The 21,925-nt window shown below is 56.0% G+C and overlaps 1 protein-coding gene across 2 annotated transcripts; it reads left to right on the top strand.

The window, feature by feature from the left end:
- Positions 1-891: 891 nt before the first annotated feature.
- Positions 892-13,565, top strand: MST1R (macrophage stimulating 1 receptor). Of its 2 annotated transcripts, none has more exons than XM_029918981.1 (20): positions 892-2,159; positions 4,988-5,176; positions 5,257-5,385; positions 5,564-5,734; positions 6,039-6,199; positions 6,550-6,715; positions 6,829-6,965; positions 7,385-7,546; positions 7,635-7,728; positions 7,885-8,097; positions 8,197-8,343; positions 8,423-8,585; positions 8,754-8,837; positions 8,916-9,119; positions 9,483-9,563; positions 9,715-9,896; positions 9,983-10,092; positions 10,360-10,525; positions 10,856-10,992; positions 12,988-13,565. In XM_029918981.1, the coding sequence occupies exons 1-20, from the start codon at positions 915-917 to the stop codon at positions 13,211-13,213; spliced, it is 4,167 nt and encodes a 1,388-aa protein (XP_029774841.1). In that variant the 5' UTR covers positions 892-914; the 3' UTR covers positions 13,214-13,565. The 2 variants fall into 2 exon arrangements, with proteins under 2 accessions (XP_029774841.1, XP_029774840.1); XM_029918980.1 differs by having other exon boundaries at positions 8,913-9,119.
- Positions 13,566-21,925: the final 8,360 nt, after the last annotated feature.

The raw sequence follows: 21,925 nt of genomic DNA, 5'->3' as shown, positions 1-21,925 counted from the left end.
AAGCAGTGGGGGAGGGACCACAGCTAGGTTTAAGCCTCTACATAAGCTGGTTCTCCTCTGTCTCTAATGTCCAGCCAGCAGGGTAGGCCATAATTCATAATCTCTACTGCCTTGGGCAGGCAGAGGCCAATGCACCTTCCTCTGCCACCATTCAGGCACTGACATCCCAGGGCAGGCCCATGAAAGGGTGGCCCTTGCCCTCAGAGGGTACCCCACTGGTCCTCCACAGATTCTTGGTCTCTCAGGGGTCCCTGGGCCCTGTTCTGGAACCAGCGTCTAAGTGTGTTGGCTGTATACTGGTGCCAAGAGAAGAAATAAGCCAGCTGGTACTCAAACCCTCGCTGGTGCTGGGGTGGCTTCTGACCCCTCCTCACTTCAGCCCAGTCTGTCGCAAGCAAGTGGCAGGAAGGGATGGCTCAGACCTGCCTATCTCTCCCTGGGCCACTCCACACACGCCCACAACATGCTACTGAGAAAAACGCCCCCGCGGGCCCCCATCCCCCTCCCCGAAGGTGTAGGTGACAGGCTTGGGAGGGCCTGGAGAGCGGATGGATGGGGCTGGCTAGGCCTAGCCATCAACAGGCTCCGCCCACAGCTCCGCCCACACGCCCTGGCCCCGCCAGCCCCACCCCGCGCCCTCCGGCCGACTTTGCTCCCAGCGTCTGCTTGGAGTAGCAGCTGGGGCAGCAGGTGAGAGGGCCTCTCCGTTCACTGGCGGTGTGTGTGTCCACCTGGTGCCAGGTGCTCACACCGGAGGGCAGGGAAGGGCGCTGGGCATCACGCTGGGGGCGTGGGTCAGCTGCCTGAGGGCTCTCAGGACGAGCTGTGGACTCAGGTCCCAGCCGGGACCTCGAGTCTACTCCCAGTCAGGCCCTGGCCTCCAGGAGTCCCTGCGGGGCTCCAGCTGGGCCTCGATGGAGCTTCTCTCGCCACCGTGGCAGCCTTCACTGTTACTGCTGCTGCTGCTGCTGCTGCTACTGCTGCCGCCGCCGCTGGCCGGAGAGTCCTGGCAGTGCCCGCGCACCCCCTACGCCGCCTTGCGCAATTTTGACGTGAAGTACAAGGTGCCCAGCTTCTCGGCCAGAAGTCCGGTACAGGCCATAGCGACCTACGAGGGCGGCAGGGACGGAAGTGCCGTGTTCGTGGCTACACGCAATCGCCTGCACGTGCTTGGACCTAGCCTGCAGCCAGTAGAGAACCTGACCACAGGCCCTGTTGGGGACCCTGGCTGCCAGACATGTGCGGCCTGTGGCCCGGGCCCCCACGGCCCACAGGGAGACACAGATACACGGGTGCTGGTGCTGGAGCCGGTGCTGCCAGCACTAGTCAGCTGCGGCTCGAGCCTGCATGGCCGCTGCTTCCTGCACGAGCTGGAGCCCCAAGGGACAGTTCTGCACCTGGCACCGCCGGTCTGCCTCTTCTCTGCCACCCAGAACCAGCCTGAGGACTGCCCTGACTGTGTGGCTAGTCCTCTGGGCACCCTCGTGACCGTGGTTGAGCAGGGCCATGCCTCCTACTTCTACGCAGCATCCTCACTGGACCAGACGGTGGCTTCGAGCTTCAGCCCCCGCTCAGTGTCCATCCGGCGCCTCAAGGCCGATGCCTCAGGATTCGCACCCGGGTTTGCTGCACTGTCCGTGCTGCCCGAATACCTCGCTTCCTATCCTATCGAGTACGTGTACAGTTTCCGGGCCGGAGCCTTCGTCTATTTCCTGACGGTGCAGAGGACTCGCGTGGCAGCCGCCCCAGGAGCCTTGCACACACGCCTGGCACGGCTCAGTGCTGTTGAGCCAGAGCTGGGCGACTACCGAGAGCTCGTCCTTGACTGCCGATTCGCGCCCAAACGCCGGCGCCGCGGGACCGCTGAGGGAGGGCAGCCCTACCCGGTGCTGAGGGCTGCCCACACCGCTCCCGTGGGCAGCAAGCTGGCTGCTGAGCTGAGCATCGCTGAGGGCCAAGAAGTGCTATTTGGCGTCTTCGTAGCTAGCAGAGACAGCAGCCTCCGTGTGAATCCCAACTCTGTCGTCTGTGCCTTTCCCATCGACCTAGTGGACACTCTCATCCAGCAGGGTGTGGAACGCTGTTGCGAACCTCCTGTCCCCCCTGGCATCCGGCGAGGCCTCGAGTTCTTCCAGTCACCTAGTTTTTGCCCCAACCCGGTGAGCAGAAAGAAGGGGACCTCACCTGTGAGCAGGTGGTAGAATCCAATAAGAGGGTCTGGGAGGGAGGAGGAAGGGCAGGAGGGAAGAAGTTTTCTCTTCCACCCAGTCCATAGTGCTGGGGGTCAGGGTCAGTGTGTGTGGGGGGAATCAGCTAAGCACAGGCTAAACTGGGGGCTCACCTACTAGCCACACTAGCCTGTTTTCTCCTCCATTTTGCTCTTTGCACTTTCTTAGGTAGCACAGCCTCTGATTTTTTAGGTAGTTTCCCAGACTGTGTGAGAACCAGACTACTTCACAACTGTCTCTGGCAGAGACATTGCAAAACTCTGGGTAGAATGATGAGATCCCCTCCTACCTGCCCACCACACACCCTCAGGGACATACACAGAGAAACAGCCCCCCACATGAGCAGATGCTAAAAGATTCACACAGACACAGCTGCTCACCAGCACAGTTTCTCTTTTCCTTTGGAAGCACTTGTTTTATTCTGCTTTCCAAAGAGGGTGGGGCAGGAGTTGTTAGAGGATGCCCCCTCTCCACCCCCATTCCAGGGAGCCTTCTGGGCCTTAGAAGTTTGGGGGCTTGTCAGAGAACCTACATGGCTTGGACTTCACAGACACAGCTGTCCCTATTGTTTTCTGTGGGGTGACTGGGGGAGGACTGAGGACATGTTGGGAAGGCGACTTGGCTCTAGTAGATTCCAGGAAGTTCACCCTAGTCTTGTGCAAGCAACTGTAAACATCTGGGGATGAGTAAAGGCTTAGGAGGGGCTGGTCGAGATTGGTTCACCATGAAGGAGTCCCAGACTTTCTTCCACTATGGTTGGGGCCCTGCTCCAGTTCCCCGTCTCACCCAAAGCAGGAGATCTCCCAGCCATTGCTAAATTGGGAGTTCTTTCCAGCAGACCCTACCCAGGTTCTCTCCAGCCATGGTGTCAGCCAAAACCGACTCCTTAGAGCCATTAAAATAGTTCTACCCTAGCTTGTAAGAGATTAAACCAAGGCAATGGGATGAACAGCGTTGGATGAATGGTCTTTCAGTGAGCTGATTCACAGTCACTGCTCTGAGTCTTTGGCTGCCCTGTGGCCCTGATACTTCTGTGACGTTCCCCACTGACTCCTTTCTAGCTCTCATTAATGCCTCAGAGGTGGAAGGAGAACATATGAACAGTGAGGAGTAGGGCATCTCCAGCCTCCCTCACTCAGCTGGGTCCATCTGGGTTGAGGAGGCCCTACGGGTGGGGAGCCTTCATCTGGGCCTGGGCAGCCCTGCCTGCCCTCCTCTCCTTCTTTCTGGGGAATCTGAACCTCTCATGGACTTCGCTAGTGGTGAGTGGGTCAGAAGACATTCAGCATGAATTGGCAGTGCTAGATTTGAGGAAGACTGATCTCAAGACGGCCCACAAGCTGGCCAGGGAGGTGTTGTGAACCAGCCTGTACAGTGTTTGCCCACTGACTGGGCATGTAGCCACCAGGGCAACACCCACTGTGTGCTGATTGTGGCTGTCCTAAGGAAGCCCACGGAGCTCTGAGCTGGCACCTGCCTTCCATGGGTTCAGGTGGGATTTGACTCTGGAGCAGTGACCCTCCTCTGTGGGGCACTGGACACTGAAGTCATGTTCTCGGGAGCCATGGGCTCATAGACAAACCTGAAGACCCAGAGCTAAGGCCCTGGAACCCAAGCGCAATCAGACAGGGTGTGGTCCTGACTGGGGTAGGGCCCCTTTGCCAACCCTCAGCCCCACCTGTCCCTGAGTCACACTAAAAGCACTTAGCTGGCTTCCGGCTAAGGCCAGGCCCTTCCCAGCCTCAAGTGAGGACAGAGTCCCAGTTCCCACCCAACCAGGCTACAGACCTTGATCGTGTGGAGTTTCTCTGCCCAGCTCTGCACTCCCAGGGCTCCTGATCAGCGCTGAGGTCTGGGACTAGGTTAAGCATTCTTGGTTTGATGGGATCCTCAGGGCTGGCAAGGGAATGTTGCAAGCCGCTAGGGCCATAGAGCCCTGCCTGTGCTTTGCACCCAGCTCCAATACCTTGCATTCATACCCTGATCTGTTTTCCCAGAAACTTCCACAGTTCTGGCTTGGGACCTTGAGTGCAGCCCCCCAAAACACCAGGAGGGTGTTAAGAGCAGGTGACAGGTGTTTCCCAATCCCTGGGGCCTAGACCTCAAGCCTTGGCTTTTCCCTTTTGTAACCTGAAGGGGATACAGATAGCAGCTGGAGGTGCAGAAGATCTTTGGAGTGTCAGGGAGAAGGACCATGTTACCAGCCCCATGCTGGCCAATTAAGTTCAGAGTTTAGCCACCTTAGTCTGGAGAGAAGCTGAAGCCCAAAAAGGGGACAGGGTTTGCTGAAGTGCAGGGAATAACCAGCAGGGGGCAGAAGAGGACTCTGGTCAAGAGCTCAGACTTCTTACACTTGGCTCCTCTCCTGAGCGCCACTTAGGCCTTGGACAAGTGACCAAATGCTTTCTGAGCTCATTTCCTTATCTGCAAAATAGGGATGTTGAGAGCACCCAGTTTACACGGCAGTTGTGAGGAGAGAATGAGGTTGGGTCTGTGATACTCTAAGTCATTATCAGAATGGACCTGGCAGGTCAGGGCAAGGCATAGGGGAAGTTGGCCTTCCAGCCTGGGCTTTCCTTCCTGGCCTTACTACCTCTGAGAGCCCCATAGATGGGAGGGGGTGGGTAAGTGGCAGACCTGGGGCCTTATCTAGTCAAGCCAGCTAATGGATGGGGGTTTGGGCTGCTATGGTCACTGACAGAGATCTCAAGAGGTCAGTGTGTGGGATGAGCCTTGACTCCTTTCCTGACTCTCCTCAGCCTGGTCTGGAGGGCCCCAGCCCCAACACCAGCTGCCATCACTTCCCTCTGCTGGTCAGCAGCAGCCTATCACGTGTGGACCTCTTCAACGGGCTATTAGGACCAGTGCAGGTCACTGCACTGCATGTGACACGCCTTGACAATGTCACAGTGGCCCACATGGGCACAACTAATGGGCGCATCCTGCAGGTAGGACCCCCATCTCTACAACTCCTTGTTCCTGGGTCCCCTTCCCCGTTTCAATTTTGCTCACAGCTAACCTATTCCAGGTGGAGCTAGCCAGATCTCTCAACTACTTGCTGTATGTGTCCAACTTCTCACTGGGCAGCAATGGGCAGCCCATACAACGAGATGTCAGTCGCCTTGGAGACCACCTGTTCTTTGCCTCTGGGGAGCAGGTAAGATGGGACTCAGGTAAGGGGCCAGGGCTGTGGAAACAAAGCCTCTCCATCTGATCCAGGGAGGCATTGATATACAGATCTCACCACCCTGACCTACAATGGGACCGGGCAATCTATGGGGTCTGGTTCTCCCTCCAGGACCCCCCCCCCCAAACCACCTGTCTGGCATTCCAAGGTCTTCCAGGTACCTATCCAGGGCCCTGGCTGCCGCCACTTCCTCACCTGTGGGAGTTGTCTACGGGCACAGCGTTTCATGGGCTGTGGCTGGTGTGGGGGCATGTGTGGCCGGCAGAAGGAGTGTCCTGGCTTCTGGCAACAAGATCATTGTCCACCTGAGCTTACTAAGGTATGGCTTGCTTGGCAGGGCACAGGTAAGGGTGGGACAAGCTGGGCCTGGGGTGGCAGTCAGCGTGTCTTGACCATGATCCTCAGGCCTGAAATGTCCTCAGTATCGACAAGAAGGGTATTCTTGTCTGAGGGGATGGCACATGCAAAGACTTGGAGGCAGAAAAGTGCCTGAGTGAGAACTACAAGTGACCTGGGAGATTGGAGGGAGGGCAGGCAAGGGGCATGATGGAAAATTATTGGAAAAGCAGACAGCTAAGAGCCTGGACCCACACAGAGGCTCAGGCTCTCTCCCCCCTCTTCAGTTCTACCCCCAGAGCGGACCCCTAAGGGGCAGCACAAGGTTGACCCTGTGTGGCTCCAACTTCTACCTGCGCCCTGGTAATCTGGTGCCTGAGGGCACCCATAAGGTCACCGTGGGCCAGAGTCCCTGCCGACTGCTGCCCAAGGACAGCCCAAACATCAGGTACAAGCTGGTATCTGCCCTTCCAATCCCTGGCAGGGGTGTGACCAAGCGGCCCCTTCCCTGTGAGACTCTGTCTTTTGCTTGCTGAGGGCAAGGAGGTATCAGTCAAGCTGCAGTGGCTTTGGTTGCTTGGTGTCTGAGGAGACATCTCTGTCCCTGCTTGAGCCCGCATATGCCCTACCTGTCTGTTGAATCATGGGACTGGGCAAGGTTAGTTCCTGCCTTACCCTGGAGGAAGGCATGAGTGAAGAGATACCATCCTCAGGCTCAGAGGAGACCTGTGGTATGTGGCAGCATGCAGGCAGGCCTGTGTGACCCCTGACTGACCTTGGGTTTCCCTGGTACCCTAGCCCAGTGCCCCGGAAAGACTTTGTAGAGGAGCTTGAGTGTGAGCTGGAGCCCTTGGGCATGCAGCCAGCTGGGCCCGCCAACGTCAGCCTCACTGTGACCAACATGCCACCAGGCAAGCACTTCCGGGTGGATGGCACCTCCATGCTGCAAGGCTTCTCTTTCATGGTGAGGCTGCCTTGCCTTGTCCGTATCCTTGGCCAGCCAGGCAATATGGGCAAGGAAGGACTTGGAGTGGAAGGCCTTTTATGCTAAGCTAAGCCACCTCTGTATCCTCTTAGGAGCCTGTGCTGACAGCAGTAAAACCCCTATATGGCCCACGGGCAGGGGGTACCCGTCTCACCTTTGAAGGCCAGGGCCTGTCTTTAGGCACCAACCAGGCTGTGCTGATCAATGGGACTGAGTGCCCACTGGAACAGTAAGTGCCAACTTATAAGGGGAAGGGAGGCTACAGGCCCCCCACTCAGGGAGCCCTTACCAGGTAGGATTTGAATCCTACCAGAGCAGAGAGAGAAGAGCTCAAATGGTCTGTGTAGGGAACAGGTCTAGGAAGAAGGGTCTGGAGGGGGTCCAGCCCACGGGTGGTTTGGGGATGGTGAGAGAGCCCATCCCAGAGTTTATTGGCTCTAGCCAAGGCTGTGGGGAACCTATTCCCACCCTGCCTTCTTCTTGGAAGCCTTAATGACCCTATCTTCAAACAGATCCATTGATAATGGGCAGGTTGGGGAGATGACCAACAGAACTGAGAGGGATTGGCTGACCCTTGGACGAGGTGGGTTTGGCCATCACGTGGAGGGTGATCCTGAGACCAATGCCCCCCACAACCCCATTCTGCAGGGTCAGCGAGAGACAGCTCTTATGTACTACACCCCCTGGGGCTGCTACGGCCAGCGTTCCCATTCACCTGCAGGTTGGGGGCGCTGTGGTACCTGGCTCCTGGACCTTCCACTATATGGAAGACCCCATTGTGCTGGGCATCAGCCCCAACTGTGGCTACAGGTAAGCCCTTACCCACTCTGGTCTTTTAGAAATGAGGGAGCCAGCCTCAAAGAGCAACCCAAGCCCATCACATTGCTTTCCTCCACAGTGGCTCCCATGTCACCATCCATGGCCAGCATCTGACTTCAGCATGGCACCTAGTGCTATCATTCCATGATGGGCTTGTGGCAGTGGAAAACAGGGTGAGCGGTCACTGGCAACTGCCAAGTGGACACTAGCCAGGAGGGAGGAAGGCTGGACCAGTCCCCTGAGGGCCAGCTCTACCCCATGCTGGGCTGAGGAGACTGGGGTGGTCCAAATGTGGGATGCCTGGCTAACCACTTTTGCATGGGCTCCAGCAGTGTACAGGGCACCTCTCGGAGCAGCGTTGGTGCCACCTGCCTGAATACATGGTCCGAAGCCCCCAGGGGTGGGTAGCAGGGAACCTGAGTGCCCGGGGGGATGGAGCAGCTGGCTTCACACTGCCCGGCTTTCGCTTCCTGCCCCCACCCCATCCACCCACCACTGACTTGGCCCCATTGAAGCCTGAGGAGCATGCCATTAAGTTTGAGGTAAGTATGGGGGGTGGAGGGCAGGGACAGTGAAGGGTTAGGGCTGAAGCCTTGCCCAGAGGAGATGGGGCACTGGCCAGTCCTCATGACTCTCTGCAGTATATTGGGCTGGGCGCTGTGGCTGCTTGTGTGGATATGAACGTGACCGTGGGTGGTAAGAGCTGCCAGCATGAGCTCCGGGGGGATGTGGTCATCTGCCCTCTGCCCTCCTCCCTGCAACTTGACAAGGACGACGCCGTACTGCAGGTAGGCAGCTCAGCTGGCCCTCCACATGAGACATGGCCTAGGGCTTGCAGGCTGGGCCTGAGCTGCCACCTGCCCCCAGGTCTGTGTGGATGATGGATGTCACATCCTGGGCAGGGTGGTACGTCCAGGCCCAGAGGGGGTCCCACAGAGGCTACTCCTTGGTGTCCTGTTGGCCCTGTTCCTGCTTGTGGCTGCACTGGCCACTGCGCTGATCTTCAACTACTCGCGGAGGAAACAACTGGGTGAGCTCTCCCCTCCCCTCCTGACTCAGCCTATACCCCCCAAACCATGGCATCTCCAAGTCCTCCTTCTGCCCAGGCCTTGGAGGTCTGCCCACACCTCCTGGGTACTGAGTTTGGAGAGGCTGGCCACCAGGGGCTGTCTTTCCACAATCCTATCTCCAAACCTAGATGACCTGGTATCCTTGGACCGGACCACTGGAGCCATCGCCTTGCCTGTGCTCCGTTCAGGCTCTGACTACAGAAATGGACTTGGTGAGATGGGGTAGGCACTGAAAGCTGGGGCCACACCCTCTGTTCCACAGGCCCCTCACTCCCTCTCCTCCACAGCAGCTCCTGCCGCTGAAGGTCTGAATTCCTGCACAGAGGACCACAAAGCATCTGTCTCAAACAGTGGGGATGGGTCCTGCATCCCACTGCTACAGACAGAGTCAGTCCAGCTTTGGGACTTGGACTCTGTGCTCCTGACTGAGGTCAAGGATGTGCTGATCTCACATGAGCGAGTGGTCACCCACAGTGATCGAATCATTGGCAAAGGTGTGGGGGCCAAGCCAGGTGGGGCTGGGGCAGAGATGGAGTCCTGAGATGATATGGACTCAAAGGATATTTGGGCAGGACTCTGATCTGGCCTTTTCACCAACCTTTGTGACCTTGGGAATACCACATAACCTCTCTGAGCCTCCATTTGCTCCTCTGTGAAATAGGAATTAGGTCTGTCTTCAGTGGATTCTGGTGCAGATTAAGTGGGCATGGGAGGAGTGCAGGCTCTGCCATTATGTAGCTGCTATTTGTTTTTAATGTCAGATTGGCCATTTGGTGCTCTGAGGTTTGGTTGCTCATGAGAGGGTGTGGTGTGCACCCTGGGCATTGAGGCCCTCTCACCATCCCCCCCCTCACCAGGCCACTTTGGAGTTGTCTACCATGGAGAATACATAGACAAGGACCAGAATCGAATCCATTGTGCCATAAAGTCGCTGAGTCGTAAGTGGGGAAGAGGCTAGGAGGGTCCCTGTCCCTGCGGTGCTACCACCTTGTTGAATAACCCTGAACAGGAAAACTTTATTCTCTGCTTCCCCATCTGACCCTGGCAAAGGGTCTCCCTGCCCTGAGCCTGACTCAAGTCACTCCACAGGCATTACAGAGGTGCAGGAGGTGGAGGCCTTCCTGCGCGAGGGGCTGCTCATGCGTGGTCTGCATCACCCAAACGTGCTGGCTCTCATCGGTATTGTGCTGCCCCCTGAAGGGCTGCCCCAGGTGCTGCTACCTTATATGCACCATGGAGACCTGCTCCAGTTCATCCGCTCACCCCAGCGGGTCAGTGCTCAGGGGGTCAGGAGGCCTGGGCAGCAGCTGGAGATGAGTTGCTATGCCCTTGCCTACCAACCCACCTGTGCCCCTAGAACCCCACAGTGAAGGACCTCATCAGCTTCGGCCTTCAGGTAGCCCGCGGCATGGAGTACTTGGCAGAGCGGAAGTTTGTGCACAGGGACCTGGCTGCTCGGAACTGCATGTGAGGGGCCAGGGCATTTGGGGTAAAGCGAGGGGGCAGGGCACCAGCGTGTGCAGCTGCCTAAAGGCACCTCAGGGAAGGGCCCATGCTCCAGCCCTTGCTGTGCAGCCCTGGGCATGTCCTCCCCTCTCTGGGCCTCAGTTTCCCTGTCTGCCAGTGCAGGCTTAGATTGGACACAGTGGCTCTGAAACCCTGTGAAGGCCTGGAGTAAATGGGTTTGGGGCCCAGTGGGGGCCAGTCCTGAGTGTTATTCCCCCCTCCTCTCAGGCTGGATGAGTCATTCACAGTCAAGGTGGCTGACTTTGGCCTGGCCCGTGGTGTCCTGGACAAGGAGTACTACAGTGTTCGACAGCACCGCCATGCCCGCCTCCCTGTCAAGTGGATGGCACTGGAGAGCCTGCAAACTTACAGATTCACCACCAAATCTGATGTGGTGAGGCCCCACCTACCCCAGAGTCCCCATGGCTCAGTGTCCTGGGAGAGCACTTGGCCTTTCCCTGTCAACTCTAGATGATGATCTGAGCCCAGGGAATCCCTAAGCTGAGCAGCCAGCCCATTTTCCCCCCTCTTGAGCCCTCTTGCCACAACAAGAGGAGGCTGTGAACTCATTGCCCAACTCTTGGCAGGTCTGGTGGTGAGAGGAGACTGAGGAGTGGGCTCTGATTGATTTCCAGCTGGAGGACTCTGAGATAGAGGACCTGGAGGGCCCACCTCCCCCCCCAAATTTGGGGTAAGAGTTGAGTCTCCTTTCTCCTTCTCACAGTGGTCGTTTGGTGTGCTGCTGTGGGAGCTGTTGACACGGGGAGCCCCACCATACCCCCACATTGACCCTTTTGACCTCACTCACTACTTGGCCCAGGGTCGTCGCCTGCCCCAGCCTGAGTACTGTCCTGATTCTCTGTGAGTATGTGGAGGTGGTAGTGGGAGGGAGCTGGGCCTCAGAGACAAGGAACGAATAGGAGACAGAGCTCTTGCCTGGCTCTCTGACTGATCCCCAGGGTGACCTGGAAAGGGACCTTCTCTGGACCTCAGTTTCCTCATCTGTGGTCTGGTTCCCTGTGCATTTGGGGCTGAGTGCTGGGAGGAGATCATGGTTGCCATGGTAACAGTACTCCCCACTCAGAGTCTGGGTTGAGGCCAGTGATTTGAGTTCTCAGCACTCTCTCACCCCATCCCCGCTAAGGGGAGCCTGTTTTCCATCTTTTCCATTCACTTAACCTCAAAGAGAGGTTCCATTAGCTCCCATACTAGCCCCCACCCCCAACATCTCCCTACTGGATGTAGTTTCAGAGTCCCTGTTCCCAAGGCATGGTGACAATGATGACACAGTCACAGTGCCTGCCCAGTGGGCCTGTGCCAAGGTTCAGCTTCAGAAGCAGTACGTGTGCCTTGTCTGTGCCCAGATCTTTGTGGTTAGAACAGGAAGAACCAGGTCACAGGTAAAGGTAGTTGATGACACCTGTCTCAGGCTGTGCTCTAGAAGGGTACGAATAACCCTTCTTCCCAGCCCCTGCCTGCCTTTGGTTTGAGCTTTATTATTCATTTCACTAATGCCTCTGGTTTGAAATAAGAGAAATCATCTTTACTACCCATCTGCCCCTGGGGTCAGGTTCCCTGAAACAGACTCTGACCTGGAGCTATATATATGAGGGGCTTATTGGTAGATTGGGGGCCAGGGAGGCAGGACTGGGCAAGAGGAGGAGTTGGGCTGCCATGCAGATACCACAGAGGCTATAGCTCATCCCACAGGAGCTGCTTGATCTGGGGTGGCTCTTTGGAGTTTTAAGATATATATATATATATGTATATTTTTTAATTTATATTTTTTAATTTTTTTTTTCTTGAGAGAAAGAGAGAGAAACAGAGTGTGAATAGGGGACGGGCAGAGAGAGAGGGAAACACAGAATCTGAAGCAGGCTCCAGGCTCTGAGCTGTCAGCACAAAGCCCAATGCAGGGCTGGAACCCACAAACTGGGAGATCATGACCTGAGCTGAAGTCAGACACTTAACCCACTGAGCCACCCAGGTGCCCCAGAGTTTTACAAAATTTAGATTAAAGGGCCAGGTCCTTGTACAGGACATTAATAAGTCACTAGTCACAGTGTAGGCTTGGGGGAGGCAGCTACTTTCTGCATGGGGCCATTCCTAGGGAGGGCTTTAGCCAAGAGTCAGCAGCAGCCACTGGGAGAATGAAGGGGGATCTGGGTGGACCACCACAGCATCCACTAGACCAGACCAAGCCTCTTCTCCACTCGAGGCCTCAGTTTCCTCATCTGTAAAATTGGGATGATGACAGCATCACACTCAGAGTCTTGAGATTTATGAGATTATTGTGTGTAGGGTACTTAGTGTCATTTTAGGCAGAGGTGGCATTTCCAAGATGAAGAGGTGTGTATTGGGGCCCACCAGGTAAACCCATAGAAACTATGGCTGGGAATCCCACATGACCATGTCTCAGGACTTCTAATCCCTATTTCACTGGACATGGACTTCCTTCCTAGAAGATATTAGAGGATAACTGTGATAGCCTGGGAGCTGCGCCCTAAGCTAAGTAAGCACTTTACAGGCATCCCCCCACCCTATCACCACAGCTCTGTGATCAGAGGAGGATCCAAAGACAGAGAGAGGCTAAAGATCTTGTCTAAGATCACACTGCTCAGGTCACCAGGTTCAGGAGTCTAAGCTCTTAAGCCCCGGGGCAATTCAACCTCTGCCAGGGTGGGGAGGCAGGACTGGAACAGCAATCACAGTGCTGAGAACAGCTGTCCCTGACTGGGCAATGCTCTGCACCTGTCCTCATCCCTGTGCGGCCTGCCAGGGGATTAACAGCAGGGGGCAGCCCATAATCTCTGGGTGGGGATGTGCCCTGCCTCTGACATCCCCCTCTCCCCACAGCTATGCAGTGATGCAGCACTGCTGGGCTGGGGACCCTGCAGCGAGACCCACCTTCTCAGCGCTGGTGGAGGAAGTGGAGCACATGGCGGCCAGGCTGCTTGGGGACCACTATGTGCAGCTACCTGCAGCCTATGTGAACCTGGGCCCTGGTGCCTCGGATGAGGCGACCATGCCCCCAAAACAGTTGCAGACCCCACCTGTGCACAGGATCGCACGTCGGCCCTGACCTTCCTCAGAGCCACCACAGCCCACGTGACCTCAGCCCTAGGCAGGCCCCAGGGATTGGACCTGCCTAGCAACCAGGGAGTTAATCCCAAACTGCCTCTAGGCCATGCCAGGCCAGGGGCAGCCCAAGCTGCCCTCTGCCCTGTCCCTGCCCCCTTAACTTTCAGGGGTGACAGGAGGGAGCAAGGCACCTTGGCCCTTCACTCTAGAGAGGGAGCAGTGAGAATGATCCTTGATGCGAGGAGTATTTATGGCGTACCCAGTGTGTGCTTAACCTTCTGGGCACAAGGGACTCAACAGTGACCACACAGACACCGGCCCTTGAACTAGTAAATGAACCAACGAATCATCAAGTACAAATTGTGGTCAATGCTATGAAAGAAAGACAAGCTGCTTTGAGGGAATGGAGGTCAGCTTTAGAGAGAGAATAGAGGTGAAAGCAGCCTCCCCAGGAGGTGACATTTCTGCTATAAACCTGTCAGGTGGGAACTGTGCCAGAAGCAGAGGTGGGGGAAGAGAGTTTTGGGCAAAGTGAGCAGCACATGCAAAGACTCTGAGGCTGGAAAGGGGTGGGTCAGTAAGAAGGCTCCAGAGAACAGGACGGGTAAAGTTAGGCACTGATCCAGATTACAGGGCCCTGGGCACTTCTTGATAGAACCAAGAGGGGTTGGTTGAGTACCCAGGCTTGCAGCAGCCAGAATGGCTTCTCCCACTGCCCAGCCTGTGTCTGTCCCTTTCCCCGTAGCCACTCTTGGGGCTTCCTGCTCCGCCTTTAGCTCCCCTTCACACACACACATCCGCACACACTGTCAGGCCTAGGGACCAGCTCCCCCGCTCAAAGCCTGCCAGCATTGCCCTTGCAGCCTAGAGAGAGAAGAGCCAGCAGCAAGGCATCAGCTCCACACTTTCAAGGCACCAGCTTCAAGATGCAGGACTGTCCTGGCTATTTATACTCGTCAAGACCACTGCACAATAGCCACTGGAGGGGCAGACTCCACTAGAGAGTCAGAACAGTTTCCTCCTCATGATACTTCTCCCCCACACCCTGATTGCTAACGGGGCAGATTGGATGCTAGTGACTGGGCCCAGGGCATGCATGGTGGTGGTTCTTCTCTCTTACCCAGAACCCATATAACCTCTATTCCACCAGCTGGGAGACCCTAGCTCACTCTAAGGGGAGCAAGCTCCTCCTCCTGTGAGTTCCCAACTCTGCCCTGTCACATCTGGAACTCTGGGTTTGGAGCAAGAGCTCCCTGGTAAATAGAGTGAGGGGTTTCCTTGGGACTGAAGCTGCCCAACTATTGTCTACCTATACTGAGCCTACTCTGTCACCTCAGGCCATAGGAGGCCCTGCCAAGGGGAGACTAAGGAACCTGAAGATATGTGGGTAAAGCTTACAAGGAGATCTTCCCCTTAAGCACAGGGTTTCAAAGATCAGGGGTTTATGACCTGGAGAGATGGACTCTATCTGTCTGTTTACTATTGTACCTCTGATCCCTACTCAGTCAGAGAGGAGGTCTTTTAGCCTTGCATGCTCAGCCAGAGACCCCTGGTCCCTGTGTGTGTGTGGTGGAGGTATTGATTGTGTCGCCCTGAGGCTACAAGATAGATGAATGGAATGTCCTAGAGTACCCCTGACAGCCACAGTCCCCATACTAGTCTCCATCCCTCCAACTTGCAGTTCTTCTACTCTGACCTCATGCTGGGGATCTGAAGGTCACCCAGAGCCTCCCACCCTGGGTGGGGAGTGAGGAGGGGGCCCAGGGGCTGCTGGACTGAGGCTCCTTCCTCATTGAGCTCCTGAGGGCTCATGGACCACTGTCTCATCTGCTTATGAGAGAGGGGTTTGGAGAGGAAAGGGGTCTCTGCTTGGGAGGGGAGCTTAGCAGGAGACAGTTCTCAGAGAAGGGAAATGGAGGACAGCTCGAGAGGTGTCAGCTTTCCTGTGCAGCCAGAATGTGGGGCTTTGGACATATTTCTGAGCCAAGGGCCTCTGGGGCCAGGATTCTCCAGGGAAGGGACCTAGTTAAGCAGGTGCTTGCCTCCTGGATCATGGCACAGCTGCACCCCCTCCCTCCCAGTGCTGCAGCCCCCGAGCTCTGAGTTCGGTTCTCAGAGTCACCCAAACAGTCGCAAGTTCAGCTAGAGCGTCAGAAACTGGAACTGTTTCAGGGTTTCAAATTCCTGACTGGACCACCAGGGAGAAGAGGAAGGGAGGCTTAGTTGTAGGCCCCCAGATGGGCTGGGGAAACTAGAAGGTTTCTGAGTCGCTTCCAAGCCAGTGAAGGCTGAGCTGCCTTTCCCCTGGGGGAAGCCTGAGGAGTATCTCAGGCGTGGTGGGGGGCTGGTGCACCAGGCACTAGGCCTGCCACTAGGATGGGATGGGGTGAGCAGAGGCTTCTCCTGGGGTTTTGGGAGTCCAGTCTTTCCACCGTGAGCTGTGGAAAGAAGGTACCAGCTCCCCTCCCTCATCTCCCTCTATCACAGCCCAGTGGGGTTGGAGGCAACAGGTGCCAGTAAAGGCTGGAGGGAGGCTAGGATGGGAGCTGGGGCTGAGGAAGCTGCAGATGACTCACAGCCTCCTGACTGCCCATTGGTGTCACTGTTGTCTGGCACCTGGAGAGCATGCATGGGGTAGACCGACCTGCTTTGATGGGGGACCATGAGTCTGTCTGAGATCCTCCTTATGCCTCAGTCCTCGCCTTTCAGAGAATTTTCCCAGGAACCCAAGGGCCCTCTGGGATCACACCTGAGGGCTCCAGATATTGCCCCATTCCAAACTTCGGGATCTTCCTGGGACACTGGCCTCACCAGTCACTCCCTCAGTGCAGCCTATGAGGCCACAGCTCTGCCTACTTCACAAATTAACTCCCTTTACCTATAGAAGAGAGCAGGACCCCCCGGGGTCAGGGTGGGGGGGGGGAACCTGGGCGCTGCTGGGGGTGTCAGGCTCCAGAGGCCCAGGCTACATCTTACACTTACTGCCTCTGCCTGGGGAGAAGCAGTCCCAGCAGTCAGGAGATGAGCACTGCGCCTTATCTACCAGGCCCTAATGAAAAACACCTTTTACTCCATGCTGGGCTGGAAAACTCTCCTCTGTGAAGTCCCCAGGAACTGAGCATCTCTGCACTCAGAGCCTTTGCTCTGCCCATGTGAGGGTCCTAGCCCAGAGGTGGGGCTCCACCAGCCCTGAGGAGTGAGGATGACTCCGTGGAGGGCCCCCAGTGTTCCCCATCTGGCACAAAGAGGCCTGCTGAGCCTCGTTCTCTTCTGCTACTCCCTTGGGATTTGCTCCAGCCGGAGTTTTTAACCCAATGAGTATCAATGCCAGGAGAAGCTGGGCAGCTGTGACATTCACATCTGGCTGAGGTGGCCTCCTGGGTGGGCTGGGTTCTTCAGGTTTAAGGATGGTAACCTGGACCATGAGCCTGGCCTTCATACTTGGTCCTCCCTTGGTGGGAGTCCTTGGCCCAAAGCTAGGAAGGTGGTGCCCAGCAGCTGGCAGAGCTTGCCTGACCCAGCTCGGAACATAGGTGTGGCACCTGGATCCCAGCCACCTCACACTGATAGCCCCAGACCCCCTTAGAAATGACTGTTTCTCCTGAACCCCCACTTTCCCCCAGTCAGTCCATCTCAGATAGGAAGCCTCTGCAATAGCCTCTGCATTTTGTTCTCTATCCCCTCTGTGCCCTGAACATCTTCTGTCCCCAGTTTCAGGATATTCATGCTAGGTATGGCACGGATGGTAGTGCTGCCTGGAGAGGGAGGTGACAGCATCACATTCTCTTCTTGTAGGATGAGGATCCCAGCACCCATGTCTGCCCTACCATTGTGCTCATTCTCTTGCAACTTCTGCTCCTCCCATCTGGAAGCCCTGACCTTGTCAGGGAAGCAGAGGTGCTTATGGCCCTGTCAGCCCGGACAGAGGGCCCTGATAGGAGGCCCTTATATTTGGCCCTCACTAGTCTCACTGTGCCCAATGGAAGCTCAGAGGCAAGGCCCATGGTGGTCCCTATTTTGAACTCAGGTGGTGGGAGCTGAGGGAAGATGCTCAGGAGAGGGAGCACCGGAGGCTCTCAATGCCAGGGTCATCCTTGCCTTGTCTCCTTTCTATTCCCTTTTATATTGGTTTATCCACCTGCAGACCTGTGGAATGTCTTGGTCTGGAAGCTTGGGATCGGGGAACATATCAGGAAAGGCAGGGGACTCAAAGCAGGTGGCAGCCAGGAGCACAGGATTCAGTCCGCTTGGAAGCCACCTGCTCACTTTCTCATGTCACAAGTCCCACCAGTACAGCCTGGACCATGAAGCCTTACAGGTCCCAAAGGAGTCAGCTTCACTCCTGGAATCTGTGGTAGTGCCAGCTCCAGCCAGGCATCGGTCCTGCTGACAGCTCCTCCAGGCTGGGGAGCTCCCTTTTCAAAGGGGGAAAGGAATCCTTCAGGCAGCCCCAGTCACTCTTCCCACATGGCTCCTTGCCCATGGGCTCTGACCCAGCCATCTGTTCTTAAAGTTGCCCCCACCTTCCACTGGGCCTGGGTTCCCTGAGGGAGGGCAGATCTCACCATTCCCTGCAGATGTGGTTGGAGGTCTCTTCTCAATAGTCAGGAAGTTATGTGTGCTTCTGGCAGCACTTCCTCTGCCCCCACCTCTGCTGGCTCCTGGCTGGGGGGGCTGCTCCCAGGGATGGTGAGGAGCTTACCCTGGACCCGAGGCGGTCAGGGTGTCTCTGCCGTTGCCCTCCCTCCAGGCTGGTGCGGCTGGCCATCTTTCACGCAGAGTTACGTAAGCTTGAGTCAATTGGAGCTCAAGCAGTTCATTGTGGGCTATTTTAAGCTGTAACACATCACAGCAGAGGGGTCACTGCACCGAGGCTTTGCAGGGAAGGTTGTTTAAACATCTGTTATTTAAATTTCCCTATGCCTTAGAGCTCAAAAGCCACATCCTCCTGGCACTCTTGGATCTGCATTCCACATCCCAGATTAGGAGTAGATTACCTCCCCTCACCCCACCATTGGTGCCCCTAGGACTGTTCTCTGCACCTTGGATGTCTCCCTTGGGGTCAGGTATGGGGACCAGGGAGAAGGAGGGGTCAGCTGTCTCTGGGGAATGGGTGCACTCTGGCCAGGAGAGACTTCAGGGAAGCAGGACGTGAGTGCTCCTAGCCCCAGAGTGGAGGGTCAGGAGAGGAAAATGCAGAGAGAGCGCTGTGGTGCTGTTTGTGGAGCCAGGAGACCAAGAATGCCTCCTTCCTTTTTGGGGGCCTTGGTTTCCCATCAGTACCCAAAAACGGTTTGATAAAAACATCTTTTAGGTCTTTTGGGAAGCCTGCCTTTACCTGGGCTGTGCTCCTACGTGGAATGCCCTCCCTTCACAGATCTAAATGCCACCTAGCTGCAGCCTCTGGGGCAGAAGGGCTGGAGTATGAGCCCCTGGACAGTGGGCATAAGCCTCTCAGGAAAGAGACCTTGCTTTTTACTCTATTACCAAGTGGCTGCCTCTGCAGGGAGCTCTCTAAGGTTCCTTCTGATCTTAGATTTTTTGGCAATATCCAGAGTCTTCCCAGGGCACAGGGAGGGGGAAGACAGGTAGACTGGAGGAGTGCAGGGCCAAGGATTTGACAGAGCTGTTTCCTGAAAGCACAAAGAAGCCAAAAATATATCTGCATTGGCATTGGAGAATCAGGTCTGGGAGACCTGGCTAGTCCTGAAACCCTCCCTCTCACCTTGGTGCCCTTTCTGCCCACCACCCTCAAGACATCCTAGGTGGGAAGGTTCTAGCCTGATCCACAAGAAAGAATGGTTTCTCAGAATGCCATGACTCCATCTGCTGAAATCTGACCATGTCCAGGGGGGACATGGTCCCCCAAAGTCTGCCCAGAGGGGCCCAGGTGAGGTATGAGAGGAGGCAATGTCAAGACCTGCCCTCCAGAGGAGTCTCCTATGGCCTTGCCCTCTGACTCAGCTGCTTCCAGTTCTTTCTTGGCCCCTCCATCCCAGAGAGCCCTCAGCCTGGGGAATGGGCTTAGCCTCGGGGAGGGGCTTTCTAGTTTGCCATGGCAACATGTTGGCCCTCCTCACTTCCCAGAATCAGAAATAGAATTGGATGCCCTTCTTCGTGGTGAGAGACTGTTTAAAAACATGTAGGGGGAGGGGTACAGTAGCAGTGTCCCTGCCCGAACCCTGGGGGCTGGGCAGAAGGGGTCCAGCCTGGGAGCCTCTCTGGCTGCCCTGCTGCCCCTTCCCTTATCTGGATGAAATGCAGTAGGCTTTGGCTGGCCAAGAATTCTGAGTACAAAGGACTCAGCCTGGTTCTGCAGGGTGTGTAGCTGGCCCCTCTTCAGTACTGCCAGGCTCCTGGGAGGCCACTGGCTTAGAGCTGCCATTAGGGGAAATGGTCCTCCCAGGCTTAAGTCACCTGATAAGCTATTGGGAGGAGAAGATGGTTCATGTGGGACACAGCTTAGGTCGGGGCTTGGGGCTGCAGCACTCAGAAGGGAGGCATGTTGGCTCTTTCCCAGCAGGGTCTGTGCATACAAGCCCTAGTCATGGTAACCAGTGGTGGTACACAGATTTCCAAAGTGTGGGACCACAGCCTGGTGGCCTGGCTTCAGATTCTGGCTGTACTACTCATTAGCTAAGACCTCTGTGAATTCTTTCTCCTCTCTGTGCCTTGATTTCTTCATTTGTAAAATAGGGATGATAGTTATCATGAGGCTGGGTTACATGCATTCTGTACTGCCTGGCTTGGAAGAAGAGACCAATCACTATCAGTCTTAGTTATTGTTGCCATAAAGGGTGTTTGCTTCCCAAGGGGGAAGAACTTTCTCCCCTCAGGACGGCTTTCTTTGGGCCTTCCTTCAGAGGCCCACATCCTTCAGCTGGCTCTGCTCCCTTCCCCCAGGATACCTCAGCAGAAAAAGCTCAGGTCAGTTGTTCACAAAGCTCCCAGCCCTGGAAAGGAGGATTATGCCTCACTTCTGCAGGAGAAGGGGGATGGTTCTAAGGGCCTCCCTCCCTGCCTCCCCTGCTTTCCCAGGTGCAGCCTAGCTCAAGGCCTGCACATGCGCCAGAGGCTGCTACCAGCATCTCCGCTGAGGGGAAAAATCAGTTTGCTCAGGGCCAGAGATGAATGAAGTTGATAGTGTTCAGCATGCATGTATGTGTGCATGTATACACTCGCAGGCCACAGACCCTTCGGCTCCGCCACCTTTCTGGGCCACAGTATGTGATGACACAGTAGTGTTCAGAGAAATCTGTCCCCATTCTTAACTGAAGACAGCATGTGGTAAGGGGGAGGGGGCCTGGGGGGTCTGAACATGGCTGAGTCAGGCTTTGCCCCATGCTGTGTCAGGAAGGTGCAGATGCAGCACAGTGCTAGCCTTGGTCCCTGGTCACATCGTTTCACACCCCATGGCCAACTGTAAGCACTATTTTTAACCTTTGTGGAAACGCTGCTTCAGAGGAAAGCCTACAGCTGCATTCTCCACAAACCTGTTTCCTGGGCAGAAAGACTGAGGCCTGAAAGGATACAGCCCTGGGGACCAGATGGATGAGGCTCAGAGCTGACAGCAGGCAGGAGGGAGGAGGACTAACGCAGCCCCAGATCAGAACCTCCAGACCAGGCCTGTGGTAACAGGTGGTTCCCCAAACTGCTGCCTGAACCTGTCTTCTGTAGCAGCAGGACATATCTAGTGCTGGTGGTCCCAACAGGTCCCAGCTCTCCCTTTCTTGTGTTTGTCCATTTAAGAAATAGAGGCTGAAAGTGCCCACCCAATCTAATAGCTTACCTTTCCTATGTGTCTACCCTATGACCAGTCCTTTGTCCAGCTTGTCCTCACTGTATATACAGCTGTGCCCACTGCATGCCCAGTCCTGCACCAACCATACCTCCACTCTGTTGCCAGCCCTGTGCCCCCTGTGTCCCTATTGTGCCCCATCTGTAGTTGCCATTTGGCTGGCCTCGTGTCCACTGTGGCCTAGCCCTATGCCAAGTGCCATGCCCCCCTCCTGGCCAAGGTAAAATTGACACAATTGTGACAAGAGCTAGAACATTCTGACTTGAGGATTCTGAGCAAAGGCCCCTTCCCACCCCTGTGGCTCCCATAGCTACTTCTGTGGGATACTGACTGGTTCTAGGCTTCAAGGACATGTGGCTCTGGGGAGGGGGCTCTGTGAGGCACAGGCAGAGGAGAACCATCTGGAGCAGAAAGACTGCCAAGGAGCTGCTGTCCCTGGAGCGGGAGCCAGGGAACATGGGGGAGAGGAGCACGGGCCTGAACTGGGCCCTTCACCCTCTTCTGTCTCCCAGGACTGAGTGGTAAAGGGGCTTTGATCCCCCAAAGGGCCTTGTATCACATACTTGGAACTCATCCGTGGGTCAGGCCTTAAGCCTCAAGTTGACACATGAAAAGTGAGGAGAAAGAACCAAGTCTGGCATCTGAAGTACACTAGGAATCCAGTCTCCCCTGTCTACCTTTCTCCAATGGCCTTACACTGCCTCTCTTAGGCCCTGCCACAAGGGCCACTGCCCTCACTCTACAGCTGGCCTGGGTTGGGTAGGCACCTGGCTGGTAAGGGGAGAGGAGGCTGTCCTAGGGTTGGTAGACTTCACCAATGTATCTGGGCCTTTCTGTTTCCCAAGGTTCCCTGGGCAGGCCACATCCCTCAGGGGGGTGGGGCCCCTGGTTTCCCACACTCTGTCACCACCCCCA

The sequence above is a fragment of the Suricata suricatta genome, chromosome 12, assembly GCF_006229205.1.
Source record: "Suricata suricatta isolate VVHF042 chromosome 12, meerkat_22Aug2017_6uvM2_HiC, whole genome shotgun sequence".
Lineage (NCBI taxonomy): Eukaryota > Metazoa > Chordata > Mammalia > Carnivora > Herpestidae > Suricata > Suricata suricatta.
The sequence above is the reverse complement of the archived record's forward strand: the minus strand, read 5'-3'. Positions and strand labels throughout refer to the sequence as shown.